At 42.3% G+C, this 16,838-nt stretch overlaps 1 protein-coding gene across 1 annotated transcript in view; it reads left to right on the forward strand.

Moving 5' to 3' along the window:
• The window catches only part of KMT2A (lysine methyltransferase 2A), a 49,029-nt gene that overhangs the window by 16,598 nt on the left and 15,593 nt on the right, over positions 1-16,838 (forward strand). Inside the window, 23 exon segments of the mRNA XM_055819213.1 lie at positions 549-726; positions 1,087-1,321; positions 2,593-2,657; positions 3,455-3,823; positions 4,432-4,505; positions 5,160-5,288; positions 6,157-6,270; positions 7,439-7,585; positions 7,855-7,950; positions 8,752-8,872; positions 9,668-9,781; positions 10,137-10,321; positions 10,892-11,065; positions 11,894-12,004; positions 12,253-12,326; positions 12,818-13,011; positions 13,429-13,535; positions 13,679-13,816; positions 14,632-14,790; positions 15,063-15,180; positions 15,266-15,344; positions 15,598-15,758; positions 16,493-16,678. Of these exon segments, the coding sequence (XP_055675188.1) occupies positions 549-726; positions 1,087-1,321; positions 2,593-2,657; positions 3,455-3,823; positions 4,432-4,505; positions 5,160-5,288; positions 6,157-6,270; positions 7,439-7,585; positions 7,855-7,950; positions 8,752-8,872; positions 9,668-9,781; positions 10,137-10,321; positions 10,892-11,065; positions 11,894-12,004; positions 12,253-12,326; positions 12,818-13,011; positions 13,429-13,535; positions 13,679-13,816; positions 14,632-14,790; positions 15,063-15,180; positions 15,266-15,344; positions 15,598-15,758; positions 16,493-16,678 (3,328 nt within the window).

The following is a 16,838-nucleotide window of genomic DNA, read 5'->3' on the forward strand; positions in this document are numbered from 1 at the left end:
ACAGAAACAGCCCAGGCCCTCACAATTACCTGTTTGAGGGAGTTCTTTTTGTAGGAGATACTTCAGAACCCTATTGTGAAAATGTGGAGAACAACACTAAAACACTACATTTCCTTTAGCACCTCATTAAACACAAGCCCCTCATCTTAAAGGCCAGCAGCTACAAAGCTATCAAACACCTTGGTTTACTTCTGGCTTCTGCTGGATCACGTAGCTCTGAATGTTAGCTTAATTCCAGCTGATGCCAATTTCTGTGATACCAGTGCCTTGGTAACATGCCTTCATGAGAGAACTTGCTTTCCACTAACAGGTAGAAACTTAACCTTGTAATCCCAAATGAGTAAAACCTACTGTTCTTTTGAGTTTATCCTTCTGTTGGTAACCAAGGCTTAGAAGGGTGAGGGTCTTTATCCCAATTCTTACAAAGAGCAAGCTAAGATATAAATTAACCCTTTTTAGGTCATTTAGAAGTTTCTGTTGCATGTTTCCCAGCCTCATTTTGGTACCATTCTTAGGAATACTGTCTGTTCTTGTCTTCTGAAATCTAGGGACAAGAGAGTGATTCATCGGAAACATCAGTCCGAGGACCACGAATAAAACATGTTTGCAGGAGAGCAGCTGTTGCACTGGGCCGCAAGCGAGCAGTGTTTCCTGATGACATGCCCACTCTGAGTGCCTTACCATGGGAAGAACGAGAGAAGATACTGTCTTCCATGGGGAATGATGGTGAGTTAAGTTTTTGGTTTTCATCTAAGTCAGGTTTTGTTGACTGCTCAAAATACGGGCTTCGAGTGATTAACAAGGGAAAGTATGTTGAACAGGTCTGTTACAATGCCACTCAAACAGGTTTCATGCTTTTAACCACTGGTAATTGTTATAAACAAGTCTTCTGCACTTTTGTTCTGCTGAGGGGTGTGTGTACATATACATGTACACATACATGTACATACCTATGTGTATACACACACGCACCCCTTGTGTGCAGATGGATCTATGCTTAATGGAATAAATTCTGTTAGCAAATTAGACCCTCCTGAAACACTCTTTGACATCAGTGAATTCACATTAGAAATCTTTTTTTGATAGATAAGTCATCAATAGCTGGCTCAGAAGAGGCTGAACCTCTTGCTCCACCTATCAAGCCAATTAAGCCCGTTACCAGAAACAAGGCACAGCAAGAACCTCCAGTGAAGAAGGGCCGACGCTCAAGGCGCTGTGGGCAGTGTTCAGGCTGTCAGGTTCCAGAGGACTGTGGTGTCTGTACTAACTGTCTAGACAAACCCAAGTTTGGTGGGCGCAATATAAAGAAGCAGTGCTGCAAGTAAGTGTGTGTCTGAGAAGCTGTTCAGCTAATCCCTGTACTGCCTGGGATAAGCACACCTACACTTTGGGACAGGGAACAGCAGGTTTACCCTGTAGCAAAGGCTTTGAGTGAGTTTGCCCTGGGCTGAGGCCAGATCATACTGGGGGACTGTGAAGAGTTTGAGTCACGATCCCGATGCGAGGTGTGTTTGTAACAAGCCCTTTTCCTGAAGTTTGTTTCTGGTTTATTCTCCCCGGTTTGATGAGACTGGCATAGCATTGAAAAGCATTTGCTATGAGACCAGTGGCTTTCATGAAACAGTGGGTTTTTGCAAGGAAAGTGATGTATACCTAGATATTTATCTCTTGTTTTCCTAAACTGCATTACTGAAGAGCTTGTGTTTTTGAGGTGATACTTACCTGGTGTGTATACACTTCATCTAACAAAGATGTCTCTGGACGTCATTAAGAAACACCACTCTTCCTTGATCTTTCCTATTGTTTTTTATACGTATTGCTTAGCCAGAACCTTTCGCTTTTAATTGCTGCATTAAATTGATTTTACTAGGCAGATCATCTGTCTGAAAAGGCAGCGAGTGAAGTGGCACCAATAAAGTGTTGTGGTATGAAAGCTATTTATAAAGCATGGGTGTGGGAATTGCTGTGTAGTGCTCATCTGCTTGAAAACACTCTGCAGACTACAGTCTGTAAGTGGTCTCGCTCTTCGCAGCTATGCCCAGGCCTTAGGCTAGGTTTCAAAATCACAGGCCCTGCTACAAGAATGAAGGCAGAAACAAAGCTTAGCCCAGCCTATAGGAGACATCGTATGCCAAACAGGAAAATAGGAAAGCCCAGTCACCTAATCCGATTGCACTCCAAGAGTAACTACTTTTGTCTGAAATGGCCTCAGTCTGGATTACATGAAACCTACAGCTGAGAGAGTTTGTGGTTTCTTAGAGCTCTTGGAAGTATTCTAATATATCTCAAACCTAAGAAATGAAATTGATGGGGGGGGGGGGGGTTACTGGTGAGGCAGTGTTTTTACATAAGCATTTTTATTTACGGCACAATTGTGTTGAGAGTATGGAAAACAAACAGGATAATACAGAGGAAAGTAAGAATTTTCTTGTGTGTATCTGAAGAAATACGAAAGGGAGAAAATTGATTGGAAAAAGGTAGTAGGTGTCTTGATAATGTTTTTTTTTCAGTGTCTCCTGTTGAATATTTACAGACTGTCCTATTAATGTCTGCATTTTTTTTCTGACTTCATAACATGCTCTTTCCTTTTAGAATGAGGAAATGTCAGAATCTACAATGGATGCCTTCAAAAGCGTATCTTCAGAAGCAGGCTAAAGGTAGGCTGAAAGACTTGGTTCGAGTATAGCACAAGAGACGAGTTTTCATCTCTTAAATTTTGCTCTTTGTGCTGTTGTGGCTACACTGAGCTTAACATTTGGTTGCAGATGAACCTTTTGTAACAGGGAGCCTGACTGTTCTGCTGATGTCAGGTGGAAGTTGCAGGAGAGCCGTTAGTATGGACAGCATCTGTACTCCCTAACAGTGGCTGTCTCTTCCAGCACTGAGCTTGTAGTTTTTCCTCCCTTTTGTAGGGAGATGATGATGATGGCTGGTCACTCTCCCTTCTGCCCTTCAGGTGAAGTGTTTCTCAGAGATTTGCGTGCTCCTGAGTGACCCAGGGAGTCTCACAGCCTCCTTGTCTCTGACAGAAGGCTTAAGTGAGCCATCGTATGTGTTCTGTTAGATGCCTGCATTCTTGGTACTGGAGCTCTGGAGGTTTGCGTGTTAGTTTTACAGCGATCAGGTGGCTGCCTTGAACTCCCCAAACTTCGCCACACAAAGTCTGCTTTCTCCTTTTGCGCAGTTAAGCTCTGAATCTGCTTTACTACACAAGGGTCTTGCTTATTGCTCTGTCAGAATAGAGGCCCGAGGTATTTAGAACACATATGCCAAGTGCATTAATTTTACTGACAAAATGCTTTATTTTTCTGAGTACCGTTTTTCCTTTTGTATGACAGAATGACAAAATTCTGACATCAAAGTGTCTCTGTTTCCTGGTTTTAAAAAAGCAGCAAATCATTTGAAGTTGCACCGTTTTTGTCTGTGTTGTTTTATTGATGCTTCTTCTTCCTAGCTGCAAAAAAGAAAGAGAAGAAATCGAAGACAAATGAAAAGAAAGAAAGCCATTCTGGAAAGAACCAGTTGGACTCTGGACAGAAACAAGCTCCTCAGACTGCCGTATCAAGGGAAGACAATGCTGTAAAGAAGAGCAGTGAGCCTGCTCGTAAGCCCGTTGAGGAAAAACATGAGGATGGAAATTCCTCCATTCCAGCATCAGAGCCCAAACAGGTCCCTGCATCCAGTACCAGAAAGACTGGCAAGCAGACGTCCCAGCCAGTACAGCTCCCTCCTTCTCAGCCACCAAGCTCAGGACCTTTGAAAAAAGAAGCACCTAAACTTACCACTTCTGAGCATAAGAAAAAGACTCCCCAGCCAGAAATAGGTAAATGGGACTGTTTATCCTCAGTATGCTTGAGTCATGTTAAGTAACAATACGAATACTGCTAAAAACTGTTGGATTTTAAAACTGATCAATGCTTTCTGATCTGGTGAAGTTACAGCAGCTTCTTTTGGAAATTTTGCTTAGAACTGGCTTTTTTTCTGTTGAACTACAGTGTGCATTGGGGCAGGGAGAAAGATGGACATCGTTGCTGTGATTGTTAGTCATGTAGTCTTGAAGTATATTTTCAATATTAAGTATGTGGACTGTTGATAGTCTGAATGTGAAACAAGAAGGATGTAATCTTTTACTACAAAAACATAGTCCACTGTTGCACGTAGTACAGAACAGCATGAACAGTGTCTGGCAAGGCAGCTCCGGGACTTCTGTGGCTTTGTACCCACAACAGATTTTTAGCACGGTAAGCTCTCCTGGTCATGCCTCGAGGAGACTGCTCAAGTCCTAGTTGGTGAGGTGCAGTCACAGAACAGGGTGGAACGACTCTAGTCTGAAATTCCTCACACATTACCCAGCTGATTTTTTTCCCTTTTCTTCTCTACAGGTGGCTGTTAGTTACTTGAAATACTCATAATTTTTCCCCCCCTTCCTAGGCACAGAACAAAGCAAACAGAAAAAAATTGCTCCCCGTCCAACTTTCCCTGTGAAACAGAAACCAAAAGAAAAGGTGAATACTGTTTTTTGTACACAGTCAGTAAATTTCAAGAACCTGGAACTTCTGTCTGTCTAGAAAGTAGAACTGTATTACTTAACCCTTTTGCAGATTTTTGTTTGTGGGGGTTTTTTTCTGTTGTACTTAGAGTAGTTAGGTTTTTTTCCTCGTGGCAGTATGTGGATACCAAAGTACCTGGCATATGCCTAAGATTCGGTTCAGATGTTAACTTGTTCTGTTAAGAGATGTACATTGTGAGGTGGAGGCTAGCTTTTCCATTAAAAATGGAGGTACCTTCATCTCAGAAAGAACTCCATTATGAAAAAAAACAAAACCCAAACAAAGAATCACCTTAAATCTAAGAGAGAAGTGCATAGGGACTAATTACATCCAGAGCTGCCCCACTGCAGCAAAATAAAAACCAGTGCTCTGATGTGAGAGCGCATTGTGATGTTAGAGGAGAATGCAGCGAATTGAATTAAAATGTTAATGTGCGTGGAACGCTCTTAAGAAACGGTTTGCAGAACACTTACTTTCTTGTGGCTTTTACACACTCATTAATCCTGTGATGGTTTGGGGGTTTTGTCTGTGAATTATCTATGGCATTTAATGTAATTACTGGTTAAGTTTTAATGTTTGGGATTAATGCAGGCTCCTTTACTTGACTAGGAAAAGCCCCCTCCTATAAGCAAGCCAGAAAGCAGCACGCTGAATTTGCTCAGTACTCTGACTAACGGAAGCAGTTCCAAGCAAAAGCCACCTACAGATGGAGTCCACAGAATCCGAGTGGATTTCAAGGTAGAGGACAAAATGTTTTAAGTATTTGAATGTTACCTGGCTCTAAACACTGGAACTAGAGTCCCTCAAGAGTGCTGGCAGTGACTTCTAAGGTTGTGTGTCTGGTACCATTCAGAGAGAACTGCAAATAGGAGCCTTCCTGACAAGTCACTCAGTTCGTTTTTAGAAGCTTGTCATGCCTTTTTTTTTTTTTTTCTTATAATTAGAGTACTGGATGAAGAGACACTTAAAGCTTTAAAACCTTAACTGTCAATGTGTGAGGATGAGCAAGAATTTGAGGTTTATGAAGAATTATTCCATTAAGATGGAACTATAAAACCTTACCACAACTTGAGCCAACAAGATTTGGGGAAAATGTTAGTAACTTGTAATTCACAACATTTGGGGTATATCTGGGGTTTTTAAATGACAAATCATGTACTTTTTTGAACAACAGTGTTGAAATAATAAAAATGAATATTTTCCTAATAATAATTTTTCAGTCCATCTATAAGTGTTGATATTGGAGATTATAGTGAGATCTCTGAAGTGTTTTATACAACTATGGAGCTTTAATAAAGTATAATTCTGAAATTTCACTTTTAGTAATAATTGTGCAATCGTGAAAAAACTTTGTCTTGTTCTTTAGGCTTGCTTTCCATAGAAGGAAGGCTATTGTATTATTGAGCTCTCTTGGCAAGAGCAGCGCCAAGATGTGACTATTCCAATATATGCTATAAAGTAGACTGAGGTAGAAGTTGAACTGGTTTCAGTTTGAGAGCGCTTAATTGCAGGCACAGAATGTATAAAGCAGCAGTCAGTGTGAGCACTTTGTACTGATGTTGTATTGCCTTATTCTGCATGGTGATGTATCCTTTTGTACTTTCAGGAGGACTGTGAAGTGGAGAATGTTTGGGAGATGGGTGGGTTAGGCATCGTCACCTCGGTACCTATTACTCCCAGGGTGGTCTGTTTTCTCTGTGCCAGCAGTGGACATGTGGAGGTAAAGCATTGTGTTCTGCTGTGATGACTGACTTACAGCACCGTGTTGTTAACAAAATAAATGAATAAAAAACATCATGACCTTAATCCAGAAGAAATTAAAATAAGACCTGTATATCTGTCCTTCCCAAAATTTGTCCCAGGATGCTAAAATGCAAGGTGTTTAAAATCAGTTTGGAAACTTCTGCAGTGCTTGCTTTGGAGGCAAACTGTATTAGACATAAAGAATAGCATATCTGAGCGCACCCATGTCTCCTGTTAATTTGGAATCCCCAATTTGATGTGAAGCAGGGGCTCTGCTCTCTTTTAACTTGAAATAAGAAAAGCTGCCCGGTAAAGTCAAAGGGCTTTAGGCAGCATGGACTTTCCCAGGTGTGTCTGTATCTGCGGAGAGCTGCAAACCCTTACTGCAATGTGACTGGAAAGATTCTGGTGCTGCATAAACAGCTGGATTAAGAGGGTTTAAGTGGCTTTCCAGGTATAGATAGGTGCCTTCTCAACATCTTCAAGCCAGCTGTCCTGGGAAGGTGATGCTAGCACTCTAGAAAAGGCTTGGCTATGACGAGTGAATAGTGATCAGGGAAGAGGGGGTTAAGTTCTTCATGTGAACATCTGTGTACTTGAAGGACCGTGAGGGTCCAGTGGGGCATGGAGCCCTCCCCTTCCCAGTCAGGTTGCTCAATGATTCAGATGTCCCCTGTGAGCCTGCGGTGTACATGCCCTGAGGACGATTCTTTTCCTAGTATGATCAGCCTTGCAGGGGATACACAGAAATGAGGAGACTTTCTAATGGGTTGCCTGAGCTGACTGGAGGGAGAGCTGTCTTTCTTTGCTCTGCATGTCCCTTCCTTCTGCACTATTTCTTCACAAGCGGTTGGCTTGTGTTACAGTGAGGGAGGGAGATCCTGAAGAGCCCCATAGGCCTTTGCCAGTACTTGGGTAACAGGTACCTGGCACCTCTTTGCTGCTAGATGCCTAGCCTGGGTAGATGAGCATTTATTTGGGTTATCTGAAGCATGTGTGCAATTTCCCTACTAAAACATACCAGTAGAAATCCTTGTTCTGTCAGCTGTAAAGCATAATTCAAAGTAGTTCTGAGCACGAGGGGGCTTGTTTGGGAATCCGGAGCAGCTTCTGCCTTGCTAAAACCTCCCTCTCCCCCCTTGCAGTTTGTGTATTGTCAGGTCTGTTGTGAGCCTTTCCACAAGTTCTGCTTAGAGGAGAGCGAGCGGCCCCTGGAGGACCAGCTGGAAAACTGGTGCTGCCGTCGCTGCAAGTTCTGCCACGTGTGTGGGAGACAGCACCAGGCCACCAAGGTACCCCCAAACCGCCGGGAGACCTAGCAGGCACCCCTGTGCCACTCTCAGGGCTCCTCCAGCTCCGGAGCACCATGCCAGGGAGTGGGGAAGCGCAGGGTCTCTGTGCAAGCGCCACTGTGCGCTGGGGAGAATACCTCTCGAGTTGCTTTGTTGCAGCTTCTTCCTCTTGGCCCCTCTTGGTATCCAGCGTAAAACCAAAATGTCAAGGATTTTGCATCCTTTTGAAGGGTCTCTGTTCCAATGCTTTTTTCCCCTTATTCTTGTAGCAGTTGCTGGAGTGTAACAAGTGCCGAAACAGCTATCACCCCGAGTGCCTGGGCCCAAACTACCCAACAAAACCCACCAAGAAAAAGAAAGTTTGGGTGAGGGATTTTGATTTCTTTTTTGGGGCAATTCACTTGCAGACTGATCCTAGTGCTCTGGGCCAGAGCTCTGCAGATTACATGGTCTGATGCAATCACTTAGTTTTTCAAGGTGGGGTGCCTCTGGTGTTGGAAGGTACATTTGGAAATAGATAATGAGGTGGGTTGTTGATAAGGTTCTGAACAAGCAGGATTTTTAAAGAGGTTACACCTTTTTTAGTTGTAGTAACTCTTCTGATCATAGTCCCAGAATGTAGAAGGAGCTCTCCAGAATGGAAGCATCCACCTCATCATCAAACTTACCAGTTGATACTGGTATTGAGGGACAGTTTGGATTAAAGCACTGGTTTGTGTCTTTCAAGTTTTTGTTCTAAGCCAATACCTCTAGTGTATTTGGTACTAAGAGTTTTTAGGCATTTTCTACTATGATATCCTCAGAGTTGAAAAACTATTAAAATAAGACTACATGTTTTAAGTCAGAAGAAATGCCACTACTACATACTCTGTTTCTTATGCAAAGGGAGGGGTGGTATTTTATTCAGTGCAAATAAGGACAGGAAAAACTATACTGTGATTTATTTTCAGGGGTTTTTTTCTTGTTGCGTTGTCGCCAACTTGCCATAAAGGGAGGGAGCTCTTTTCTTTTTAGTGAAAGCTTTGGTATTTGAAACCCCTTATTCTGTCATATAAGCTCTCTACACTTGTTAAATATGAAAAACTGTTAAATGTATCATTAGGACTAAAGCACAGAAGCCAGTGAATAAAAGCAAATAACTGTTGCCAAACACATTCCTTTTCCAGATATGTACCAAATGTGTTCGCTGCAAGAGCTGTGGATCAACAACACCGGGCAAAGGGTGGGATGCACAGTGGTCTCATGACTTCTCGCTGTGTCATGATTGTGCCAAACTCTTTGCTAAAGGTACATAAAGTTGTGATTCTTGACAGCAAGAGCCTCTTCAGATGCTCAGTTTTGAATTAGACAGCGTCAGTGTAGCATGAACAGTGGGCCTGCACAGCAGGTGAGCTTGTCACGGTACAAACCAGAGTGAAAGCTGGTGTTAGGATCAAGCATGAAAGCATGTGTAAAAGTTCCTGTAGGAAAGCCAGGTTCTTAGATTTTTAAGAGTAGCTAACAAAAATAACCTCAGAGTTAGAGGCTTCCGGATTTTAAACACTATACTGTATGAAGCAATTATTACGTGCCTGTTGGCCCAGGGTTTCAAGTAGCAGTTGAGAAAAAGACAGTTTAAAGGACTCCTGACTTAAAAGCAACAAAAGTCCTATTGTAAAGTGGTTGGTCCTTCATGGTGTCAGTTACTGTATATGACACCTTTGAACCTAGGAGGATCACGCTGGGGAAAGATCTCAGGATAAAAAAATCTTGACTGTTCTATCTGATTTCTTGCCTGTATGTCATCTTTGTCCTTCTGTTTTACTCCATAAAGCTAATTGCATATAGTATTCTGTTGTTCTCACCACCCCCAAAAAACAGGTACCCAGTAACAGAATTCTGGAGTAATCAGTGGTCCTCCAAGGGGGTTATTTTTGTGGCCATTGTTTGCAGTGTTGTAAAAGTAGGCATAACTGCATTGGCAGCTTACTGGTGGGGCTTCCGAGAGCTGCTTTCTTAGCACACTATTAAGTAACCATGTAGCCTTTAAGGTGTGTGTGCATGTAAACCAAACTTCTGATAAAAATCACATCTCATTCACAGGAAATTTTTGTCCTCTCTGTGACAAATGCTATGATGATGATGACTATGAGAGCAAGATGATGCAGTGTGGGAAATGTGACCGCTGGGTCCACTCCAAGTGTGAAAACCTTTCAGGTAAGGCAAACCCTTATCTCCTCCATACTTAAAGAATGTGGGGCAGTGAGTAGGGCAAAACATCCAGTTCCAGACCTTTCCACTGGAGTGTTACGTTAACACCCTCACCTGTTGTGATCTACCTGAAAAATACCTGTGGAATGGCTACAGCTAGACCAGTACTAATGTCAGTGACATCCTGAAAGCATAGGACTTGCCTCAGATGCAGTATCACTCCACTAGTTGCACAAGAGGCTTTTGTTACATGAAAAGTGTTTCTGCTAGACGGGAAGTGCAAAGTAGGGCTTTTCCCCTGTATCCATCCTTCAGTAAAGTCGTTCAGATTGGTGTTTTTGGTTTTGTTTTGTGTCTCCAGATGAAATGTATGAGATACTCTCTAACTTGCCTGAGAGTGTAGCATACACCTGCATTAACTGTACAGAGCAGCATCCTGCAGAGTGGCGCCTGGCACTGGAAAAGGAGCTGCAGGTTTCTTTAAAGCAGGTTTTAACAGCCCTGTTGAATTCTAGAACTACTAGCCACTTGCTGCGGTATCGACAGGTAAGTTGGAGCCTTGCATCTCATTAATATGTTTTGGCCTGAAGTGTTACCTGGCATTCGGTTGAATTGTGGTATTTGCTGCGTGTCATACTGCAAAAGTGTCTTGATTGTACTTAGAACAACACATCCTGTGATTTTTGTTTTTCTTGTATTTGTTCCTGTGGAAACAAAGAAGTGGGTGTCTGTGGTACAGCTGGTGAGGCTAAAAGGAAAAATAGGGTGAAGTTCTTCAAGGAATGGGAGGGTTTAGCTCTGTGATGGTAAAGGTGCTTTTTTGACAGAAGAACAGAATTTAAGTCTCAAAATACATATATTCGGAAATAAGAACTCTGAAAAATGAGTTTGTTCCTTACAGCTGATCACTCTGCTCTCCTGTGTGCCTTACAGATCAGCAGCAGAAAGCTGGTTAAGAACTTTTCGTTTTTGTCCCTACGTTCTGGACATGAGTTCAGACCTCTCTTTTATGTTAGTGAGAATCTGTGGGCCCGTGAATGTGCATGGGAGTATATCATGAGTAGCAGTCACACTTCAAAAGCCAATGTCCCTCTGTCTGGTTGCTGATGTTAATAGGCAGCAAAACCGCCTGATTTAAATCCCGAGACAGAAGAGAGTATCCCATCCAGAAGCTCTCCTGAAGGTCCTGATCCTCCTATCCTAACAGAAGTCAGTAAACAGGAGGAGCAACAACCTCTGGATTTGGAAGGAGTGAAAAGAAAAATGGATCAAGGAGGTTACACTTCAGTGGTATGTCAGAGTTTGTGTTCCACTATAATAATAGATCCTATGTATTGCTTTATGACCTGTGGTGTTTATAACTGACCATGCCTAAGCCTTTTCTTTATGAACAAGGAAACAGGTTAACATGCTGCTAAAAATAATTCTGGCTAGTGTTTGTGTTAACGCTGGTCCAAAGACGTGTAATTTACACTGTCGGATGGTGCGCTTTAACCAGCAGGGATACTTGGTTAACGCCCTTTTGCTCTTAGTCAGACATTTATGTTGATGGAAACAGGATAGGTCATCCTTCATATGCAGATTCTAACTGAAGGCCTAGCCAAATAACACCGATGGTAGTTGGTTATCTGGAAGCTATAAATTCATGTATGGAGGGATGATTTCTTTAGGGGCCACTTATACAAAATGCTAACATTAACTGAATTAATTCCTTTTGTAGGGAGCAGACTTTTCCTCTTTTTTTTTTTTCCCTACAGAGCCTGTAATTTTTAAGAAGTCTGTATATTGCAAAGTGCTAGGCAAGTGCACCATTGCCAGATTTTGACCAAATCCTTGTGAAGTAGCTAGCCTGGCCGATTTTTAAAATCAGTCAACAGCCAACTCCAGGTAGAAGGAAGAAGTGAACAGCTGCGGGTGTAGCAGTTCCGCCAGACAGTTTGCAAATGCACAGGGTTGCTTGCTTCTTTACAGCCAAATTCTTTTTCTGCTTTTAAGTCGATGCTCTGGTTCAGACTTCTAGTCATCCAGATGCTCACTTGATGCCTTAAAAAAGATCAGTGGATGGTATAGCTGTACAAGAGACACTTGGTAACGTGACGTTTTGTGGTTTTCTTATAGTTGGATTTTAGTGATGATATCGTGAAGATAATTCAAGCAGCCATCAATTCTGATGGAGGGCAGCCGGAAGTTAAGAAAGCGAATAGCATGGTCAAGTCCTTCTTTATTCGGGTGAGCTGGACTACAGTTATTTTGAAATCTGCTTGGTATCATACCACTGCTTGTTGCTGTTGGAATCCAAAGGGTCCATCATGCTTACCATTGCTTGGTTATTTCCAGGAATAAAATAATACATTGTCAGAATTGTTGATGTTAATGAAATCTTACTAGTTGTGCATTTACAGTAGATCTTGCTTGAACCTCTTCGAGTTTTGGGGTATGTTGTATAACATTTCTAATGGAATGTTGTTTTCCTTCAGCAAATGGAGCGTGTTTTTCCATGGTTCAGTGTAAAAAAGTCCAGATTTTGGGAGCCAAATAAAGTAACAAGCAAGTAAGTAATTGTTCTGGGTCTGACTGTGACACCCTGCAGTTTGCCAGCTGTCCAAGCAAAAAGTATCAAGAGAGCTTGTTTGTGGGGTGGAGTTTTCTGTTCTACTTCTTTCTTTTCCTTTTTTTGCTTTAAGAAGTTAAACACTAATCCCATTCCCAGGTTTTGCATACACTTCCTAGTTCTAAAGCAGAGTAACCAAAAACATTATTTAGAACTAGGTATATTGTGTGTCAGCTGGTCAGTCCTGTCCTTCCTTCCCCCTCTCCTCCTCACTTCTGTTTGGTGTGGCCCTCCTGTGTCCGTTACCCTTGAAAGAAACGGACAAGCCACATCACAAATCTTACAGTGTAAGTGACTATCAAGAGCATGTGTGGGCTGTAAATAATTAAGTGAGGAGTTGTTGTATACTGACTGTCAGTAGTGCTGGTAGAGGGGGCACAAGGTCCTCTGGTGCAGTGAGGTCTGACAGCTGATTCCTTGTTGCATTTCAGCAGTGGTATGTTGCCGAATGCAGTGCTGCCTCCTTCGCTTGACCATAATTATGCTCAGTGGCAGGAGCGTGAAGAGAACAACTGCACTGAACAGCCCCCTCTGATGAAGAAAATCATTCCAGCTCCAAAACCCAAAGGGCCTGGAGAGCCAGATTCACCAACTCCTCTACATCCTCCTACGCCACCTATCTCTAGTAAGAAAACAGATTGGAGCAGTATTGGTCCCAAACCCAGATTGCTTCATTCCAAGCCTCCTAGTAATAAAGAGAGGGTGGTATTAATTCTGTATGCCACTGAAGAATTTTGGAGACCTGTGGTGACCTGAAATCATTCAGAGGCTGTTGGCATATGAGATGTTTCTGAGCTGAGCTTGGGCCCAGAAATATTTTGCACCTGCCTTTTTTTCTCTCCCCCCCCCCCCCCCCCCCCCCCCGAACCATGGGCTGTGTAGAGGCTGACGGGTGCTTTTCCTTGCTTTACAAGCCAGCTATTGAAAACTTCAGGCTGCTGTTTGGATCTTCTACCCTGTTCACTTACTGACAGTCTTTCCAGATGAATTTTTCCCTCCCTGACTTTCAAGAATAAACAATATTCTCTCTTTTAATTACAAGGCTCTGACAGAAGCAGAGAGGATAGTCCTGAACTTAACCCACCACCGGATGTAGAGGACAATAGGCAGTGCGCATTGTGCCTGAAATACGGTGATGACAGTGCTAATGTGAGTATGTGGCATGTACCCATCTCTATCAGAGCAGATTTAAGCAGTATTACAGATTTGGTTCTGTGGATAGGCTGGGTGCATTTTCTGCATTGCTGTGTCTTGTGGAACATTTGAAAAGAATGTTTCCTTCCATTCTTTAGGATGCTGGACGTCTTCTCTACATTGGCCAAAACGAATGGACACATGTGAACTGTGCTTTGTGGTCAGCAGAAGTATTTGAAGATGATGATGGTTCTCTGAAAAACGTGCACATGGCTGTGATCAGGGGAAAACAACTGGTGTGTATATGTAAAGAATACTTTGTTAAAACTTCACCTGGATTTACACAGAACCAAGAGGGGAACCTAGCTAAAAGATTCCTGATGGGTGGGTGGGTGTGTTCTGCTCTGTCCTGTCCTTGCGTATTTTTTTCCCCACTATTTGTAATAGAAGTGACTGAAGATATTTGAAAGTTTATTTTATCCTTGCTCAGTTCAGAAATATTATGAAGACCAAAAGCAACTTGTAGCAGGAGAATAGGAGTTGTGTTTGTCTCAAAAGGTCTTCAATTGCCAGTGCTATATCTTAAGCAATTGATGCCATATCTGTAGTCGCCACCTGTTTTTAAAAATGGGAAATATCTAAAGCACAACCAAACTCTGAGTTAAAGCCCAACACCTGTCTCAATAGTGGAAGCACTACAGCGGAAGCAGTGGAATCAGCCTGCTCTTAGCCAGCAGTAAGCTGCCCGCGTGGGGAATACTCTGTGCAGGAGAAATAGTTGATGTATTAATCAGTGAAGCTTGCAAGTAGGACACTTGGATATAGTGTAAAAGCAAGAAAGTCCAAGGCCTGGAGGAACCAGTCTGCAAATGCAGAAGTTCCCATCCTGCGTGAGGGATCCTTCTTCCTTTCACCACCTCCTCTGTGTCTCTATTGTGCATGTTGAGTCACAGTAGTGAAACGTTACAGCAGCGAAGTGGGAGGTCAGGCATTACTCTCAGCTTTTGTTGGGGGGTGGGGCGGTGGGGCAGGAAACCCAACTGACATCTCTAATGGCAGCCTGGTTTTAGAAGAGATTAATTTTTAACCTTTTTTTTTTTGGCTTTTGTAGAGGTGTGAGTTCTGCCAGAAGTCGGGGGCCACAGTAGGCTGCTGCCTCACTTCCTGTACAAGTAACTATCATTTTATGTGCTCGCGCGCCAAGAACTGTGTCTTTTTGGATGATAAGAAAGTTTACTGCCAGAGACATCGGGACTTGATCAAAGGAGAGGTGAGATTCTTCTTTCACACCCTGCCTTGTCTGAAGGTGGGGGTAGCCTGTAGCTATGAGCACTTTTTAGGGCTTAATGTTGAACGTGTTCTTTACTAATGAGGGCTGTACAGCAGTGTTGTTGAGAAGTCAGTGATACAACTGGCAAGGGGAAGTTTGGCAAGTGGTACTCTGTGGTAGTTCAAAAACTAAACTGAGGATCGAGTAAGATGTAGTGTATGTGTGGTAGTTCCTTCAAAATTAACGAGTTGTTTTGTGCATTCTTGTTCCAGGTGGTTCCTGAGAATGGGTTTGAAGTTCTTAGGAGAGTTTTTGTGGATTTTGAAGGGATCAGTTTGAGAAGAAAATTTCTTAGTGGTTTGGAACCCGAGAATATCCACATGATGATTGGTGAGATCTAGTCTCTGGACACTTGATCCACCTTTTGGTGCTGGAATCTGGTTCACAGAACTTTTCTGTTTCTTTTTCTGCTCAGGTTCAATGACAATAGACTGTTTAGGAATTCTGAATGATCTCTCAGACTGTGAAGATAAGTTGTTTCCCATTGGCTATCAGTGAGTATAAGCTGTTTCAAAATTAGGTGTCTTAGCATGTTAGATCCCAAACCAGTGCTGAGGTAACGTATTTAAAAATTGATTGTGGTTTTCATAGACAGTTCAGGAATCTTGTGATTCAGCTAGATGTGCAGCACGTTGTGCCAGGGAGCCTTTGTCCCATGCAATTTTGAGAAACTGAATACTTAAAGTAGGAATGCTGGGGTTCACTCAGCTGTTGAGTAAATTTTTTTATGTTTGAATTGTCTTCCAGGTGCTCCAGGGTGTACTGGAGCACAACGGATGCCAGGAAGCGCTGTGTGTATACCTGCAAGATCATGGAGTGCCGACCTGCGGTCATAGAACCTGACATCAATAGCACTGTAGAGCATGATGATAACAGAACAATTGCACATAGCCCCATGCCCCTTACAGGTAACCTTTTATAGACTTTCTTAAAGTATATTCTCGACATGGTTTTGCAGGAGTGTATCCTTATCAGAAAGCCAAGTAGGCTGGGACTTGTGTCTCCTAAACCGATTTGGACTACAAGCCACTTGTTTTCCAAATCATGTTACAGAATCTTAAGATTTAAAAAAAGCTAAGCTCCTTAGTGTGCCATAACTTTGAAAACTTGAGCCAAACAAAAACTACTGTAGTAATGCTTTCTAGTCTACAGATCTGAGATTTTTCTAGTGATAACACTTCAGGTGTCAGTGCTGGGATGTAATATGGGGATTTTTAAATGCAGTGTTGAATAGTAGAATTGTGCTGCTTCTGTAATTCCAAATTGCTTTCTCTATATCCATAGGTGAGTTTAAAAAGAAAATAATAATAAAGCCTATCCTTTTCATTTCCTGGGAGGTGAGGCTGTGGGAAACTTTTAAAACATTTCTAATAGTTGTCAACATAAAATCTTAAACTTTATCAAAATGTAGTGGAATTTCATCTGTAAGTTGAGGGTTACTGTATTGCTGCAAGGATTTGAAAATGTTCTTAGAAGCAGCCAGACATCTGATGGCAGGGAAGCAGTAGTCTTTGACTTTGTATTTATTTAACAAATACACCAATTCTTCAAGTGAAACCTGATAGCAGTATAGACTTTTATCAGATCATAGCTTTTAGGATTCAGTGATGGCTTACACTGTTTCTCTTTTATACAACAACAGAAACTCTATCTAAAGACAGCCGAAATACACCTGAAATTGTAAACCCACCATCACCAGATCATCCCTTGCATTCTCAGACCTCTAGTTCCTGTTACTATCCAGTGGTCTCAAAGGGTCCCAGGATCAGGACACCAAGTTACCCATCCACACAGAGGTCTCCCGGCTCTAGGCCGTTACCCTCTGCAGGTATTTAAAGTTGTCAATTTTGATTTTTGTGGGTGGTGGTGTTTTGGGGTTTTTTTTGGGGGGGTGGTTTGTTTTGGAAATATTTTTTGTTTTGTTCATGTATTTTTTGGCTTCGTTCAGAGATGGTGTTTAGTTTTCTGTTTCCAGAGAAAAAAGTTAA

The sequence above is a fragment of the Falco peregrinus genome, chromosome 15, assembly GCF_023634155.1.
Source record: "Falco peregrinus isolate bFalPer1 chromosome 15, bFalPer1.pri, whole genome shotgun sequence".
Classification (NCBI taxonomy): domain Eukaryota; kingdom Metazoa; phylum Chordata; class Aves; order Falconiformes; family Falconidae; genus Falco; species Falco peregrinus.